General features: G+C 35.3%; 1 protein-coding gene across 2 annotated transcripts in view; it reads right to left on the bottom strand.

The window, feature by feature from the left end:
- The window catches only part of LOC136974589 (MPN domain-containing protein), a 34,538-nt gene extending 26,864 nt beyond the window's left edge, over window positions 1–7,674 (bottom strand). The window contains exons 1-3 of one of the 2 annotated variants that reach the window (XM_067269511.1): window positions 7,562–7,674; window positions 1,832–1,913; window positions 1,473–1,670 (exon numbers count right to left, since the gene is read on the bottom strand). In XM_067269511.1, coding sequence (XP_067125612.1) covers window positions 1,473–1,670; window positions 1,832–1,855 — 222 coding nt within the window. In that variant the 5' untranslated portion in view covers window positions 1,856–1,913; window positions 7,562–7,674. The remainder of the gene's footprint in view (window positions 1–1,472; window positions 1,671–1,831; window positions 1,914–7,561) is intronic. The other variant, XM_067269521.1, reaches the window with a different exon arrangement.
- Between the last annotated feature and the right edge of the window lie 7,199 nt (window positions 7,675–14,873).

The following is a 14,873-nucleotide window of genomic DNA, read 5'->3' as shown; positions in this document are numbered from 1 at the left end:
ACTCTAAGAGAGCCTTTTTAATCATACTCATCCTGGGTTTGGTTAGGCCTAGCAGAAGGCAACTGGGTGATGAAACTGAGCCTGACATATCAGGACAGAGTGCCTGTGGAAAATTCCAAAGGAGTTGCTTGCTCAGATTTGATTTCAGATCTCCCAAAGTGAAAGCTGATGCTTTAAGTATATAATAAATACAACTAACTTGATAATTTCTTCAAATATCAAATGAACAGTTAAATATGTTTATCAGGCTTAATATTAAGGCCAAATAGCATTAATATAAAGAGGAATTTATATTAAGCTTTTTGTATATTGATATATTGATTTGTTAAGTTCTACATTAACTTTTATTTTTCATATGTTTAGTATATTAGTACAGGGTGGGGCAGAAAGAGTGGACATTTTTTAAAAAATCACGTCATCTGTAATTGTTACTACAAAAGATATTTGTTGCAAGATGTGAGTTTGCATTGAAATAGCATTTTACAGAATCAAGTGTGGAAAACAACATCTCCCATGTGGTATCCGTTATCAGTGATGCATTTCTGAAGACGTTTTTAGAAGCTGGCATCCACTCTTTCTACCATTGCTACAATGACCAATTTGTAGAGGTGGAAATACAGGTCTAAATGCAGAATACACCATACTGAATGATAACTGATGCCAAGTTCAGAAGAATGCTTCCAAGCAGATCGACGAAGACTGCATAGCAAGGCTAGTCTGACATTTTCCACATTTTCAGGGGTACATCACATTCGTGGTGCTCCTGGTGGTCTTTTGTTCATGAGTGTACCTCACATACGAAGTGCTTTAACCCAACATAAGATGGTATTAAGAACAGAAACAGCTTTGTTTCTGTGGATATTGAAATGACAACAAAACTAATGCTGAACTGCCATTATAGACTTGTTATTCTTGAGGAAACAGTCATATGCAAACACGCATCATTCTATCGTCCATGGCTCCATGCCTTCAACTAAAAAGACAATGCTAAGACCTCACTACCTTTATGCCTCCTTTCAAACATCTCGTCACTCAAACGTCACTTCACCTGGTGCTGAGTTCTAGTCATTTCAAAATCATCTGTCCTTTCTGCCCCACCCTGTATTAGCATAATTTTCTTTTTACATCTGGTAGTAGAATACTTTAGCATAATCAACAAATACAAATTTAATATGTTGGTTCAAAATGATATATCAATATAGTCAGTCAGATGTATGATGTGGTAAAGATATCATCCTGTTGCTCTGGGAGAACCAGAATCAAATCTGGACAGAAAACCCTAGGAATTTTTCATGGGTGGTCTGTCTCAGATATGTGGGCCTTATCCCTCACCACCTGGTAACCCCTACTATGGCCCTGGCCAAACCCATGACAGGTATGAAAAAAAAAACCTTCTCAGTGCAGAAAGAGTAAATATATAATATTAATATAATATTTTAAAAATATAAGTTTTAAAATCATTAAAATCTTACCAAATAATCTATAGATAGAACACCTTCTCCAGACCATAAAATCTTATCATTCATCAACATATTCAAGGTAACACCTCTCCCACTCAGTACACTGCGACCGGTTTTGGAAGTTGTATCCACATGCTCGGTACTCTCGTCCATTTCTACGGCTTCTTCTTCGGCAGATCCTGCTTCCTCTTGTTCTTCATCCATTTTCTTCTAGAAAAAAATAAAATCTTTCTAAAACATCAGTTCTAATTTTAATTATATTTAAACTGCTCTTATCATTTATGCAAAAATTTGCTGTTTAATTTTTATTAAGCAGCTTTATTTCTCAGCACTAATTTTATAAAGCTCTGAAACGGTTCTCATACTGGTACCTTTGTATTTCTGCTTTTTCTCATAATTATAATCTATATGCTTAAGATGAAAGCTAAATCTGAAAATTATGTCCCGAGTAACCTATAAAAATAAAATTCAGTATTTAAAAAACTTTCAAAGATATTTAACACCTGTATAATGTTACTATATTACACATTTGTTCCTTAAAGGTTTATTTCTTTAGCCTAATTCATTCATACTTTAATATTTATAGTCAAAAGCATTTAAATATTTTAATTCCCATCCAAAATATAATAATATATAACCGAGATCATTTCTTTCTTACATTATTTTTCTCGTATTTATATATCGACTAAAATTTCCCTCAGTTAAATGGAGAAAACTTTAAACTGATACAAAATTTTCAAGATTTTATCCATCTGCATAATGTGTGACTACATCTAAAGCTACTATACAATTAGAGTTAACAGTATTTCTATTTGAAAAAATTGTCAAATGATACTTTATAATTGTAGCATCACTTTCTCATACAATTCTAAAATCGTTAAATTCTTCATTAGTGTAAAAATTTGCAAATTAAAGGTACAATAAAAAATAATATTGAGTTACGCATATGCTTAAAAATTCTTTTACAATGGCTTAACGCCAATTCACACTACTGCAGTAGCAATTTATACGTTGCATTCACACTATGAAGAAACTGCATAGCAGTTTATTAAAAATAAAATATGACTTAACTGATAAGTTATTGTTACTTAGATTCTAACTTAATTATATTCTTTTAAAACCTTAATTAATTCAAATTATTCAGCATATGAATTAAGTTGTTATTTCAAGTATCATAAAACATGAGGGGATTGATTAGAAAGAATGAAGACTGATCTGGAATCTATATATAGGTCAGAGAATAAGCATTAAGATGGGGTATGATGAGATAGAAGTGATAATATGCAGAGCAATTTGACAAGGATGCTGAGTGTACCCTACACTTTTTAATATAATCTAAAAGAAGTGTTAAATGAATATCTAGATGGAAAAGGAGTTAAGATTTAAGACAGAAATATAAATTACATTAGATTTGCAGGTGACATGACCCTTTTGATCAAAGATGAGACAAGTCTCCAAAGACTGGTGAATGAATTAGGAGAGGATTGCAGAATCTACTTAGAGGATAAATGTGAACAAAACAAAGTCCATGTGGATAGGAAAAGAAAGGCAAAGAATACAAATCCAAATTAATAACAAAAGAGTCAAACTGGTAACTGGATTTAAATATCTGGATAAGTGAAGATGGAAGAAGTGAAAAGGAAATTAAAAGAACAGCTATGGCCAAAGAAGCATTCAATATGAAGAGAAGAATCTTTCATGGTCTTATGAAACAGCAATCAAGGAACAAACTAATAAAGTGTTACAACTGGAATGTGTTGTTAAATGATTGTGAAATATGGGCATTATGATGCTATACTCAGAAACCTAACGTGAAGATAGAACATTAGAGAGAGACTAGAGCTAAACATAAAATTACTGTATGGTATCCAAAAGGAAGACATGTTCTCCAAATTGAGAATTTGTCTTCGGATATGTAAGATGTGTAAATTGATTCTTTAAAATTAAAAGCTTCCAAGAGTTTTTTCCAATACCTCAACAAATTTGATATTTAGTTATTTACAATAAAATCAATGCTTGAGTAGAATACTTGCTATAATGCTCAAAAATTTATTATTTCTATTATTCAAAATAATGTCAGAAATAATTTGATTTGGTTTGATTTGATGGGATAAGGCAATGCAACACTTGGATTACATGTTGCATTGCCAACAGTGTGCTTCTCATGAGGATTTTCTATAGAAAACCAGTTTTTATATAAATGTTAGACAAGTGCAGAAAATATGGAAAAAATCCACATGGCTTCCTTTTGATCATTCATGAACCCACCACCACTATCAGTGTTTGGTAAGTTTTGTTATTCAGACATGGGTGGGCTGTAGAGAAATTTAATAATTATATTGGATTTTAAGGACTTAGAAATAATATTTGCTTAGTTTTGTACCGTCTTTAAGGCTGATTGTAATCTATTTTATCATGCATGCAATCTCCAACAGATGGTATTAAAAACATAATGCTTTTTCTATGGGAAAATCCTTTTCTAAAAGCAGATAGAATTCAGAATTTTCTCTGACTAAAAATTCATAGAAAATGCTTCCAATATTCTGTTCCAAACTTTTATTTTGTTATAGACATTCAATTTGATTATTGTCGAAACTGTCAAATTGTCAGCCACGTATAGAGGCACAGGCCCCTACATGTGGCTGAAAACATTTATATATTAAAGTGTTTCTAATGGAAAAAGTGGATAATGTGATTTATTAATTTATTTGAAAATGAATGAATTTGTTTTTGAAAATTCATGAACCACATGTTAATAAAATAATTGAATAGGATTTCAACACAAACTGGTTATATCTGTTTCTATTTCTGAGAATTTTTGGAAAAGGATTTTCCCCATAGAAAAAGTGTTACATTTAGTCATGCACACTATCTTCAGCAGATGGTGTACATCAGGGGTGGCCAACTTTTGTGTACGTAAGATCTACTTTTTATCTTAAAAATGTGTTGCGATCCACTTGTTGTCATAGGCATAGTCTAAGTGGGAAGGGGGAGGTGTGAAATACATACTACGTTTATACACTGTGTTTCAGTATGAGGTGCACTGCTTATGAGTCGAGTCATAACTGCATGCATACTGTTGCGTTCGGTTAAAAATATAATACATTAAGTCAAGACATCACGAGCAATCGACCAAAATTGGCTTGGCGCTCGACCGGTCGATCGCGATCGACTTGTTGGCCACCCCTGGTGTACATAATCAGAGTTTACAATCAGCTATAATAGAAAAATAAAAAACCTAACTTGCAACTCAACATGAATGGAAAATGAAGAACAATTTTCAACCTGAATTATTTATGAAAAATCCAGACAAAATTCAAACTTCAAATTATTTAATAGAATTAAAATTAAATTTTTTAATTCAATTAGTTTAAAAATTTTTTTCATAATGTTTTCTTAATTGTTTTGCATATGAAATGAAATTTGAAATGGAGATTTTGACAAGTTTTGGTGCCCTTGAAGATGGACTGGAAAGCCAAAAGTACTAGGATTTAAGTGAAATATTTTGTTTTGATCTCCATAAAAGCATATATGTTGAGGACATCAAAGAATTAGACAAAAAAATTATCAACATATTTTCAAGATATCAAAAATTTGTTTATTATTATTCATCAAGAATTTGATGAACAACTAAAAACAAATTTTTCGTAACACAACTCAACAAAAAATAACATTTATAACATGCATTTTACATATCGTAAAATCTCTATAAACATTTAAAAGTTCATTCTATATGTTATCTACAATTTTATTAAATAATTATTATTAATACTGCACATATTCAAATAAAATGTAGAGATTGAATTAAACATATTCTTACATTTTTAATTTTTGTATAATAAAAATAGGAGAAATAAAATTACTCAATCTTTCAAAAATTTTAAAAAATTATTCAAATTTCATATTACTAAACATTACTAAACAAACTAGTAAGACAGCAAGTGGCTGAGGTAGTTAAGTGTCAGCATACTGCTTTGGGTAATCAACTCTCCTGGAATTTTACATGGTGGTGGATACACAAAATCCTGTCCCTAACCACCCAACTGCCTCATTACAGGCCTGGAAAAAGATCCTCTCAATGCCCACAGTGCAGAAAAACTAATTAAAGAGTACTTTTATTATAAAATCATACAAAGGAGTAATTTTAATTTACAACTTTGAATGAAGTTATTTCTATATCAGGAAATTTTCTTTCATCATTTAAATAATATATATTGTAATCTTTACTTAACTACCTCTGACTTATTAAATATAACAGAATAAAGATCTCTTGCATTGAATTTAACTATACAATACTTCCAATCTTTAAATAAATTACTGTTTTCCACAGACACTTTAGAGACTATTAATATGATGGAACCTGGGGCCATATTCTGGTCACTGTCTCTGGTCTCTTGACTCTCACAAGCCGGTCGCTGATTGGCTAATCCGAATGATTAGCCAATCAGCAACTGGCTTGTGAGAGACGAGAGACCAGAGACGGTGACCAGAATACGGCCCCTGGTCAGGTCATAAATATAAGTGTTATCCCCTCTCCAAATGCCATAAAAATATAAAAATAAAATCAACAAAATGTATAAAAAAACAGATTTTTCTCTACTTATCGAAACAAACTTTAATTTACATCACTTTTGTATCATGTTATTACATAAAAAACAAAAGTTTGGAAATTTTCTATGTCACACTCAAGACGGCTGTAGAGAGTTTTTAAGGGGGCCCACCAGTGGCCAAGCAGTTCCATTCCCCAAACACTAGTAGTTCAGTCGTGAGTTCACACCTCTCCAGGACGGGCTGACCATGTAGAGTTTTCTGGGTTTTTTCCACATCTTTAACACCTAAATAGCGGCCAGTTACGTACGGAAGGCATACCCCCTAGGCCAGGCATTGCCAACATACAGCCTGCTTAATGCGCTTAATGAATTTATGCGGCCCACAATTAATCTTTTAACATTAGCTACTTAACTTCCAATAATTGGTCAAATGGATTCGCAATACTTTTTTATTTTTTAAAAATATTCCATTATAGAGATTTACAACTTTTGTACTCGTCTGTGTGATAATGCCAGAATAAAAGAAAAAAAATGATAAATTTAAAATATTAATATTTAACATAATGTATGTTAGACAGTAATTCAAGATATACAGGTAATATTCAATTTAACTTAGTAATTCGTGTGCTTTGCTAGAAATATAATACTAATATAATTAAACATTTATTTACTTAAATGAATCATTTTTGTATTTAACATTTTTTAATTTTAATATTTCATTCGGCCTGTGAAAAAATTTTTCTTTCCAATTCGGCCTGGGGGCATGTGTTTCATTTATAAACAAACAACTCTACAAAAACCCGACACACACATTACTAAAGCCAATTACTGCCATATGCCGTCAGATATATAACAGCTATAATACTAATAAATTACCAAACAATTTGACACTAGTATTATTAGTATTATAGCTGTTATACAGCCCCAACGGCATATGGCAGTGGTTGGTTTTAGTAATATTTCATTCATTCAAAAATAAGTGGCAAAACGGACCTGCTGTACCTCAAATCCCGCGCAAGCTCCCGAGAGCCCTACAGAAAGGGTAGAGCCACCCCCTTTTGCATTCATTTTCGAATAAATGAAATATGTTTCTTTATTAACAAAAAAAAGCAATCTAAAAGATTTTATTTCCTGTTAGTAACAATAACATTAATTTTATATGGGCAGTTAATATTTTCCCTGTGCTCGGGGAAAAATTCCCAACTACCCTCTCGACGACCCTACCGAAATCCCTCTCTAATGAACCACATTAGAGCATATTTCTATATTAATTATACAGGTTTAACTAAATAAGTAGCTTAGTATACAAGTTCTAACTTTCTAATTTAATTTTACACGAGGGATTTAATGCTATTTTATAATGTGGCACAGAAATGAATCGTGTTTCGGCCTTAATGCTATTTTTCCAGTGAGTAATTTCAATTATAACGCGTAATTTACAATTGTTTTGGATCAGTAACTCACTCTCACGACCATCACGTTAACAATCAATGGGAAAAAATTTCTAAATATAAAATTAAATCGAATCCTAAATAAACTTAATATACTTACTATTGGAATTCTTTTCGCCTATGGTTTATGTAGCGTCATATTCTTTAACTATTCCGAAAATCGTTAAGAAATCCTACATATTTTTTCCCCCACTTCAGAAAACAAACACGTCGACACCTAGCGTAATATCCCGTATAAAGTGTTTTTTATTTTAATTAAATTTTTATTTTTATTTATAAAAATAATAATAATTAAAATTAATTTAAATTTAATTAATTCAAGAATTTTTTAACGTGATTTTAAATTTTTAGTTTCTAAAAAATAATATAAAAGTTGCTTGGTATTTAAAATGTGAAGATGGCGTCGTGAATGCGTGTCCCACTTCTGTTAAACGGTCCGAGTTTGGGAATGACCGTAAAATCTTTTATAATTAAATCTTTTTATTTACGAATTATTATAATAGTTTATTATATTTTTATTTTTATATTAATTTTAATTTAATGCAAAAAATTAAAAATGTAATATTTTGATTATTTATTCAGTTTTTTAAATAATGTAAACATTGGTTCGCGTTTAAAACACCGAAGGCATCGAGAACGGGTGTCGCATGAAGTGTTGCATAACGAACTGTAGTGTTTAAGTCCGGGGGAGCCCACTTACTTCCATCCTAACGGCTCATCGGCCATTGACCTGACCTTCTGCTCCCCGGACTTATTGGGCTCCGCCTCGTGGCGCCCTTACGCCGACACAATAACTAGTGACCACGCCCCGATCTCTATCACTCTATCCCTCCCGGGCACCCCTAGCTCGACGACTGCCCCACGTTTCCATCGTACCACAAATTGGAGTCAATACTCCAATAACCTCGATCAGCTTTGGATCTCCAGGGATTCACATCCCACTTCTTACTACTCCTTCGTCGATAACATCCACGAAACCATTAACGCTAACACGACCATTCGCTCTATTCTTTCCTCGGGTACACCGCCGTGGTGGACCCCCGAATACAGCCGCATTAGAGCGCAAAAACGTCGTGCGTTCCGTCTTGCCTGTAGGCATGCATCTTACTCCTGGTGGGACAAATACAAACAATTACAGGCGAAACTCCGTCAGAAGACCCGCCAATCTCGACGGGAGTGGTGGGGGCGCCTGTGTGCCTCCCCTCCATCGCAGTCTACTCTCTACCGGATATTTCGTCGCCTGAGGACCCCACAGGCGCCCGAGGAGACCCACAACATCAATCAGACCTCGGATACTTTATTAACTCCAACACAACAAGCAGACGCCCTAGCTTCCTTTTTCGGGCGAGCCCGTCAGACGGGTTTTTTCGCTCCTCTAGGGACCCTCTCGTCAGAGGCCTCTCATAATTGATGATAGTCTATTCAATAAGATAGAACTCTACAAGGCTCTTCGCAAGATCAGATCAACTACTCCAGGTCCAGACGGGGTGAGGGCCCTAGCGATACGGTCTCTCTTTTCCGTGGGCCTCTCTATCTTACTGGACCGTTTGAATGATATCTGGATCTCTGGGACTTGTCCCCCAGATTGGTCTTCAGCCATCATTATTCCAATAGCAAAACAAGGCCGCTTAGCGACTTCTTGCTCCTCGTATCGGCCCATCTCCCTAACTTCCCACATCACCAAATTGTTCGAACGGATGATTCTGAATCGTATCTTGAACCTGGTCGTACCTACCGACTTCTTCCATAGTCATCACTTTGGCTTTCTTCCATACCGAGGGGTGGAGGAAGCGCTAGTGGTACTACACCATCATATAGCGGTAGCCCGAGCGAGACGTTATTGGTCGCCCTCGATTTAGAGGGGTCCTACGATTCAGTGTGCCAGGAGGGACTCCTGGCAAAACTGGAATATTTTGGCATCAGAGGGAGGTTGCTCACTTGGATCTCATCGTTTCTCCGCAATCGTACATTCCAAGTCCGCTGGCGGGGTGTTTTATCAGCACCTCACGCCTTTCCGCACGGTGTTCCGCAGGGAAGTGTTCTCGCCCCTGTCCTTTTCACTTTTTATATGGCGGATCTATGGACAGCACTCCCAGCCAATGTAACGTCAATTCTCTACGCTGATGATCTCTATCTTCTGACCACAAGCACCAGCCCTACTCAAGCCGCTCGCCGCATCCAGACGGCTCTTCACCGCCTCGAACACTGGGCAGTAACATGGAGCCTGTCATTCTCCGCCGCCAAAAGTGCAACTATAGATTTCTCTCCGAAAATCCACCGCCCTCCTATAGCACTGTCTCTAAACTCGGGAATTATTTCCCAACGTTCGTCATTACGTATCTTAGGTATTTATTTCTCTCAAACATTTACGTGGCGTGTACACGAAACCTTCTTGCGATCGAAACTGACTCGCGCAAGCTCCTTATTAAAATATTTCGCCTCGCGCCGGAATGGTGCCAGAAAAGATGACATTCTTCGTCTAGTATACACGGTTCTAAGTCCTATGGCATCCTTCGGCGCTCCTCTTCTTGATGGCGCTCCTCCCACCACGATTAGTCGTATCGAAAAACCAATACACACCGCTCTTCGCACGGCGTTGGGGGTCCCTAAGTCTATCCCCCTTATCTCGCTGTATGCCGAAACAGGCTATATTCCGTTACAGACAAAAATACGCCTAAGAGCGATGTCCCACGCTATCGTTCAAATCTCCAGAGGCCCGTTTAGCTCCCTACACTCAATTTTTCTCACGGCACCCTGTTTGAAATATTATCATTGGCGCCTGTACCAGCGTCCGTACGTTTCCCGGGTTTTATCCCATCTCCGCCGAGAAGGTCTGCCAATGACACGCATCTATCGGCAAAGGCATATGGCACCGAGCACAGTTAGCATTCTTCCTCATCTTTGCCTCGACGAGTTATCATTTTCTACTATTGACCCTCCGGAGGTCAATTGCGCTCGTTTTCAGGAGCTTCTGGAGTCGTCCTGGCAGGGCAAATGCCTCTTGGAGGCAGATGCCTCCAAATCCAGTACCCGTACGGCGATAAGAGTGGTTTTTCTGGCTCGCGAACTCCGGGAAACTTGGCTCCTTCACGAGCACTGTAGCGTATTTGGCGCAGAGGCTCTAGGAATAAAACGAGCATTGCAAATAAGCTCCAGTTTCGACAATCCGACTGCCATTCTCTCAGACAGCAAATCAGTCATACAGGCGGTGGGTAATGTTAATTTTTCATCCCCGGCAATAATAATCGACTTAGCAGCCGAAATCAGTTTGCATCCCAAGGCAGTCGAGATTGGGTAGATCCCGGGCCACGTCGGCATTCAAATCAATGAAGCAGCAGACAAGGCGGCAAGAAAAGATAATCCATCCGGCTCCTGGAGGCAGCCCCTCATGGCACGCGATCTAATCCGGGCCACACGCAATATTATTATCAATACCTATATCGACTCCTGGTCTTCTAGTCTAAGACAAAAAGATCGGGATCACCTCCGGCCTTTTGTTCCCTGGCCATATTCGTACGCCTCGTCTCGCTACGCCGAAACCCTCTTGGCCCGTCTTCGAACCGAGACAGCCCCGTTAAACGGGTTTCTCTTTTCCAGAGGTCTTTGTGTCTCTCCCGACTGCCCAAACTGTGACGCTCCGGAAACATCCTGCCATTTTTGGATTACTTGTCCAAAATATAAAGAGGTCCGTCAAGACCTCGGCCGCACTTTATCAATAGACTTAACAGTAGTTCGAACCCTCACTCCTATTTACTGGGCTCACGTCGACCTTCCTCCTCGTCAGCACGCAAGGACTATATACTACAAGGATAGCCAGATCCCTATTCTACAATGTTAGCCAGGAATGCGAAGTTAGTGACGTCAGCACGAGACCTGACCTCTTTCTTTACGTATATCAGCGTGTGCACGTGTTTAGTTTTCGCTTTAATATTCGTCCAATTTTGTTATTAACGAAGTGATTTATTTTAATATTTCTGTAATTGTTTATTTGACTAAGTTGTTTATAAGGTAAGATGATTTAAATATAAGTCATTAAATATTTAAAGCTATATTTTTATGTTTAGGTGAAGGACAAAATGCCGGGTACTAGGTGTGCTGTGTATGGTTGCAATAATAACCTTCTTGCAATAAAAGCTAAAGGAGAAAATGTAACGTTTCACGTGTTTCCTAGACAAAAAGACTTAATTTCTAAAAGCATTAGGTCTGAATGGATTAATCGTTGCAAAAGGGGCGATAAATTTAATCCAGATACAAGTAGAATATGTTCTGTTCATTTTGTTTAAAGTGATTATGAAAGAGATTTACAAAATGAATTGTTGGGTAAGTCATAAGTACAGTTCATTCATATAAATTACTTGTTTTTGTGCGTGAATGTTTAATTTGCTTGTTTTAGTATAAAACTGCAGAATATTTTCTATTTCAGGTTTACCAGTTAGAAAGATTCTGAAGAAAACAGCTATCCCTACATTAAATCTTCCCGATAGAATGAACCCAACAGTTACGGAACGAGAAAGACGAAGTTCAAAAAGAAAACAAAAAGAAGTTAATGATCTTTTAACAAATAATGGTAACAATAGTAACAATCTTCAAGATGAATATCATTACGAAATTAAATATAAGGAGCTGTTAGAAGAATATAATGTTTTAAAATCAGAATATGAGAAATTGAAAGAAGATTATAAGAAAAGAATAAAAGTATCAAACGATTTATTACGATATTACAAAAGAAGAAATATCTATCGTCCAAATCTACGAAAATCTAGCCAGATAACTACAGATTTGTTGACACAGGTTTTCACAAAAAGTCAAATTTCATTACTATCAAAAAAGAAAAAACGAGTTAACTGGAACACAGAAGATATGTCGATAGCCTTAACATTAAGGTATTACAGCAAAAAATGCTACTTATATTTAAAAAATAAACTGCATTATCCTTTGCCATGTGTATCGTCTTTAAAGAAATGGGCATCTCGAGTAAATTTACGACAAGGAATATTAAAAGATGTCTTATTAATGTTGAAATTGGCTGGAGAAAATTGTACACCTTTTGAAAAAAACAGTGGTGCTTTCATTTGATGAAGTGAAAATTAAGGCAGTTGAAGAGTATGACGTCTCTGCAGATGAAGTTCTAGGACCTTACAATCAAATGCAAGTCGTCATGATAAGAGGTCTTTTTTCAAACTGGAAGCAACCTGTTTATATCGGGTTTGATCAAAAAATGACAAGAGAGATACTTTTAAAAATAATAGCAGAACTTTATTTACTATCGTATAATGTAGTAGCTTGCGTCAGTGACTGTAGTTGCAGTAATATAAGTTTATGGAAAGAATTAAATGTGAATATCAATAAAACGTTTTTCCTTCATCCAAATACAAAAAATCATGTATATATATTTGCAGATGCTCCTCATTTACTGAAATTATTGCGAAACTGGCTCATTGATGTAGGTTTTAAGTTTGAAGACGGTTCTGTAATAAATAAAACTCCATTGCAAGCCCTAATTTCTATTACCGATACCGAAGTGAATTCGTGTTGGAAAATTAATGAAAAACATTTAAACTGTCAAAAAAGCCAGCGCCAAAATGTTAAATTGGCAGCTCAGATTTTATCAAATACCGTGGCTACAGCTCTTCTACACTACCTTCCCGGTACGGACAAGAAAATGGCAGAGAGATTGGGTAATTTTATTAGACATGTAAATATGTGGTTCGATATTTTTAATAGCTATGCACCAAAAGGTTCTGTTCCAAGCAAAAATGGATATGGTGTAGACTTGGAATTACAAGAAGAACATTTAAATAAAATGATAAAAATAATTTCAACAATGAGAGCAAATGGAAAAAATGCCCTCCAAATTTTTCAGAAAGGAATGATAATCTCAATGAAATCGCTAATTGATCTTTTCCAAGATATGAAATCGACTTTTGATATAAAATACATCTGCACTCACAAGTTAAATCAAGATTGTCTCGAAAACTTTTTTTTTCAAATTAGAAGCAGGGGTCCTAATGAACATCCAAGCCCACTGAATGCTATATATAGGATTAGATTGATTATTTTAGGTAAAAATCCTGGTATTTTAGAGTCAAAAGTAAATACCACAGATCAAATACAAGAGGAATATATTATATCCAAAGTTTTAGAGAAAGCACATGTAGAAGTATCAAGTGAAAATACAGACCAATATACTGAATGTAAAACTACTTTTTATTCAAATATATCTTCAGGAAACTCTACATGCAATCCAGACTTTAACACAATCTCTGAAGAAACTTCTCACGATGCTCTCGAGTATATAGCAGGATATCTTGCCTATAAATATAAAGAAAAACTCCCAAACTTGGGTAATTCCACTAGCAAAATTAAAAATTATCACAACTATTGCATTCCATCGTGGGTGCAGCATTTATCTTATGGAGAGCTTATCAAACCTACTGATGAATGGCTAGCAAAAATTATAGAATGGAATAAATATTTCGAAATATATCACGGTGAATCGTATAAAAAAGGCCCCGGAGTTGTACAGAATTTGTCAGTGGAAATATCAAAAAAGAAAAAGTTTTACCTTTTTCTTTAATAAAAGATTTTTGTAAATTAAGAACTATAATAAGAATTAATTATAGAAATCTTAAACAAGAAAAATGTAAAATATTGAAAAGATTGCCTTCTGAAAATGGTGATTGTCGAAAAAAATTTAAAAAGTTAAGTAAGATAACCACATAATAAAAAATATAGCTCATTAATTTATTAAATACGTATTAGACAAAAGACTTGTAAATTTATTTACATACACTTATTAAATCCGAAAATTGTGTAGTAGTTAACAGTTAGTAGTAATTTAGAAATTAATTAAGAAATGATTTAGTACTTTATCGTATTTTGTTATTTAAAAGCATCTGTCATGTTGAAGTAGAGGGCTTGCTGTGACGTCACATAGATCCAAGGTCACGCTAACAAATATACAGAATCTGGCTATCCTTGTAGTATATAGTGCGGGGGGATAGTGGACCGCTTTAAAAAATCTCACGAAACTTCACGAATGGCTGTAAATAATAGTTTTCGCGACACAATTAAAAAATATTTTTTATGCGGTCAACAGGGACCGCATAAAAAAAGTCTCACAGAAAATAACTCAAAACCGTACGAAATAGAATTTATTGACAACAGATGTCAGCACTTGACTGCATCGTCTGGTCTATCGTCTGTTTTACATATTTTTGTCCAGGTGGTGTTTTGTTGACTTAAAAAGTAAATTATTTCATTTTTCGCATATTCATGCAATAATATTACTATAATAAGTGCATTTATGCTATAATAAGTTTATTTAGCTATAATAAGTCAACGTAAGACATGACGAATCGCACGAGACTAGTCGCCAATTATACCGCACAAATTAAAAATTCGCATTAAAA

Source organism: Centruroides vittatus, unplaced genomic scaffold (assembly GCF_030686945.1).
Source record: "Centruroides vittatus isolate TY-2023 unplaced genomic scaffold, ASM3068694v2 contig_1079, whole genome shotgun sequence".
Taxonomy (NCBI): domain Eukaryota; kingdom Metazoa; phylum Arthropoda; class Arachnida; order Scorpiones; family Buthidae; genus Centruroides; species Centruroides vittatus.
This window is presented reverse-complemented; position numbering and strand designations above follow the sequence as displayed.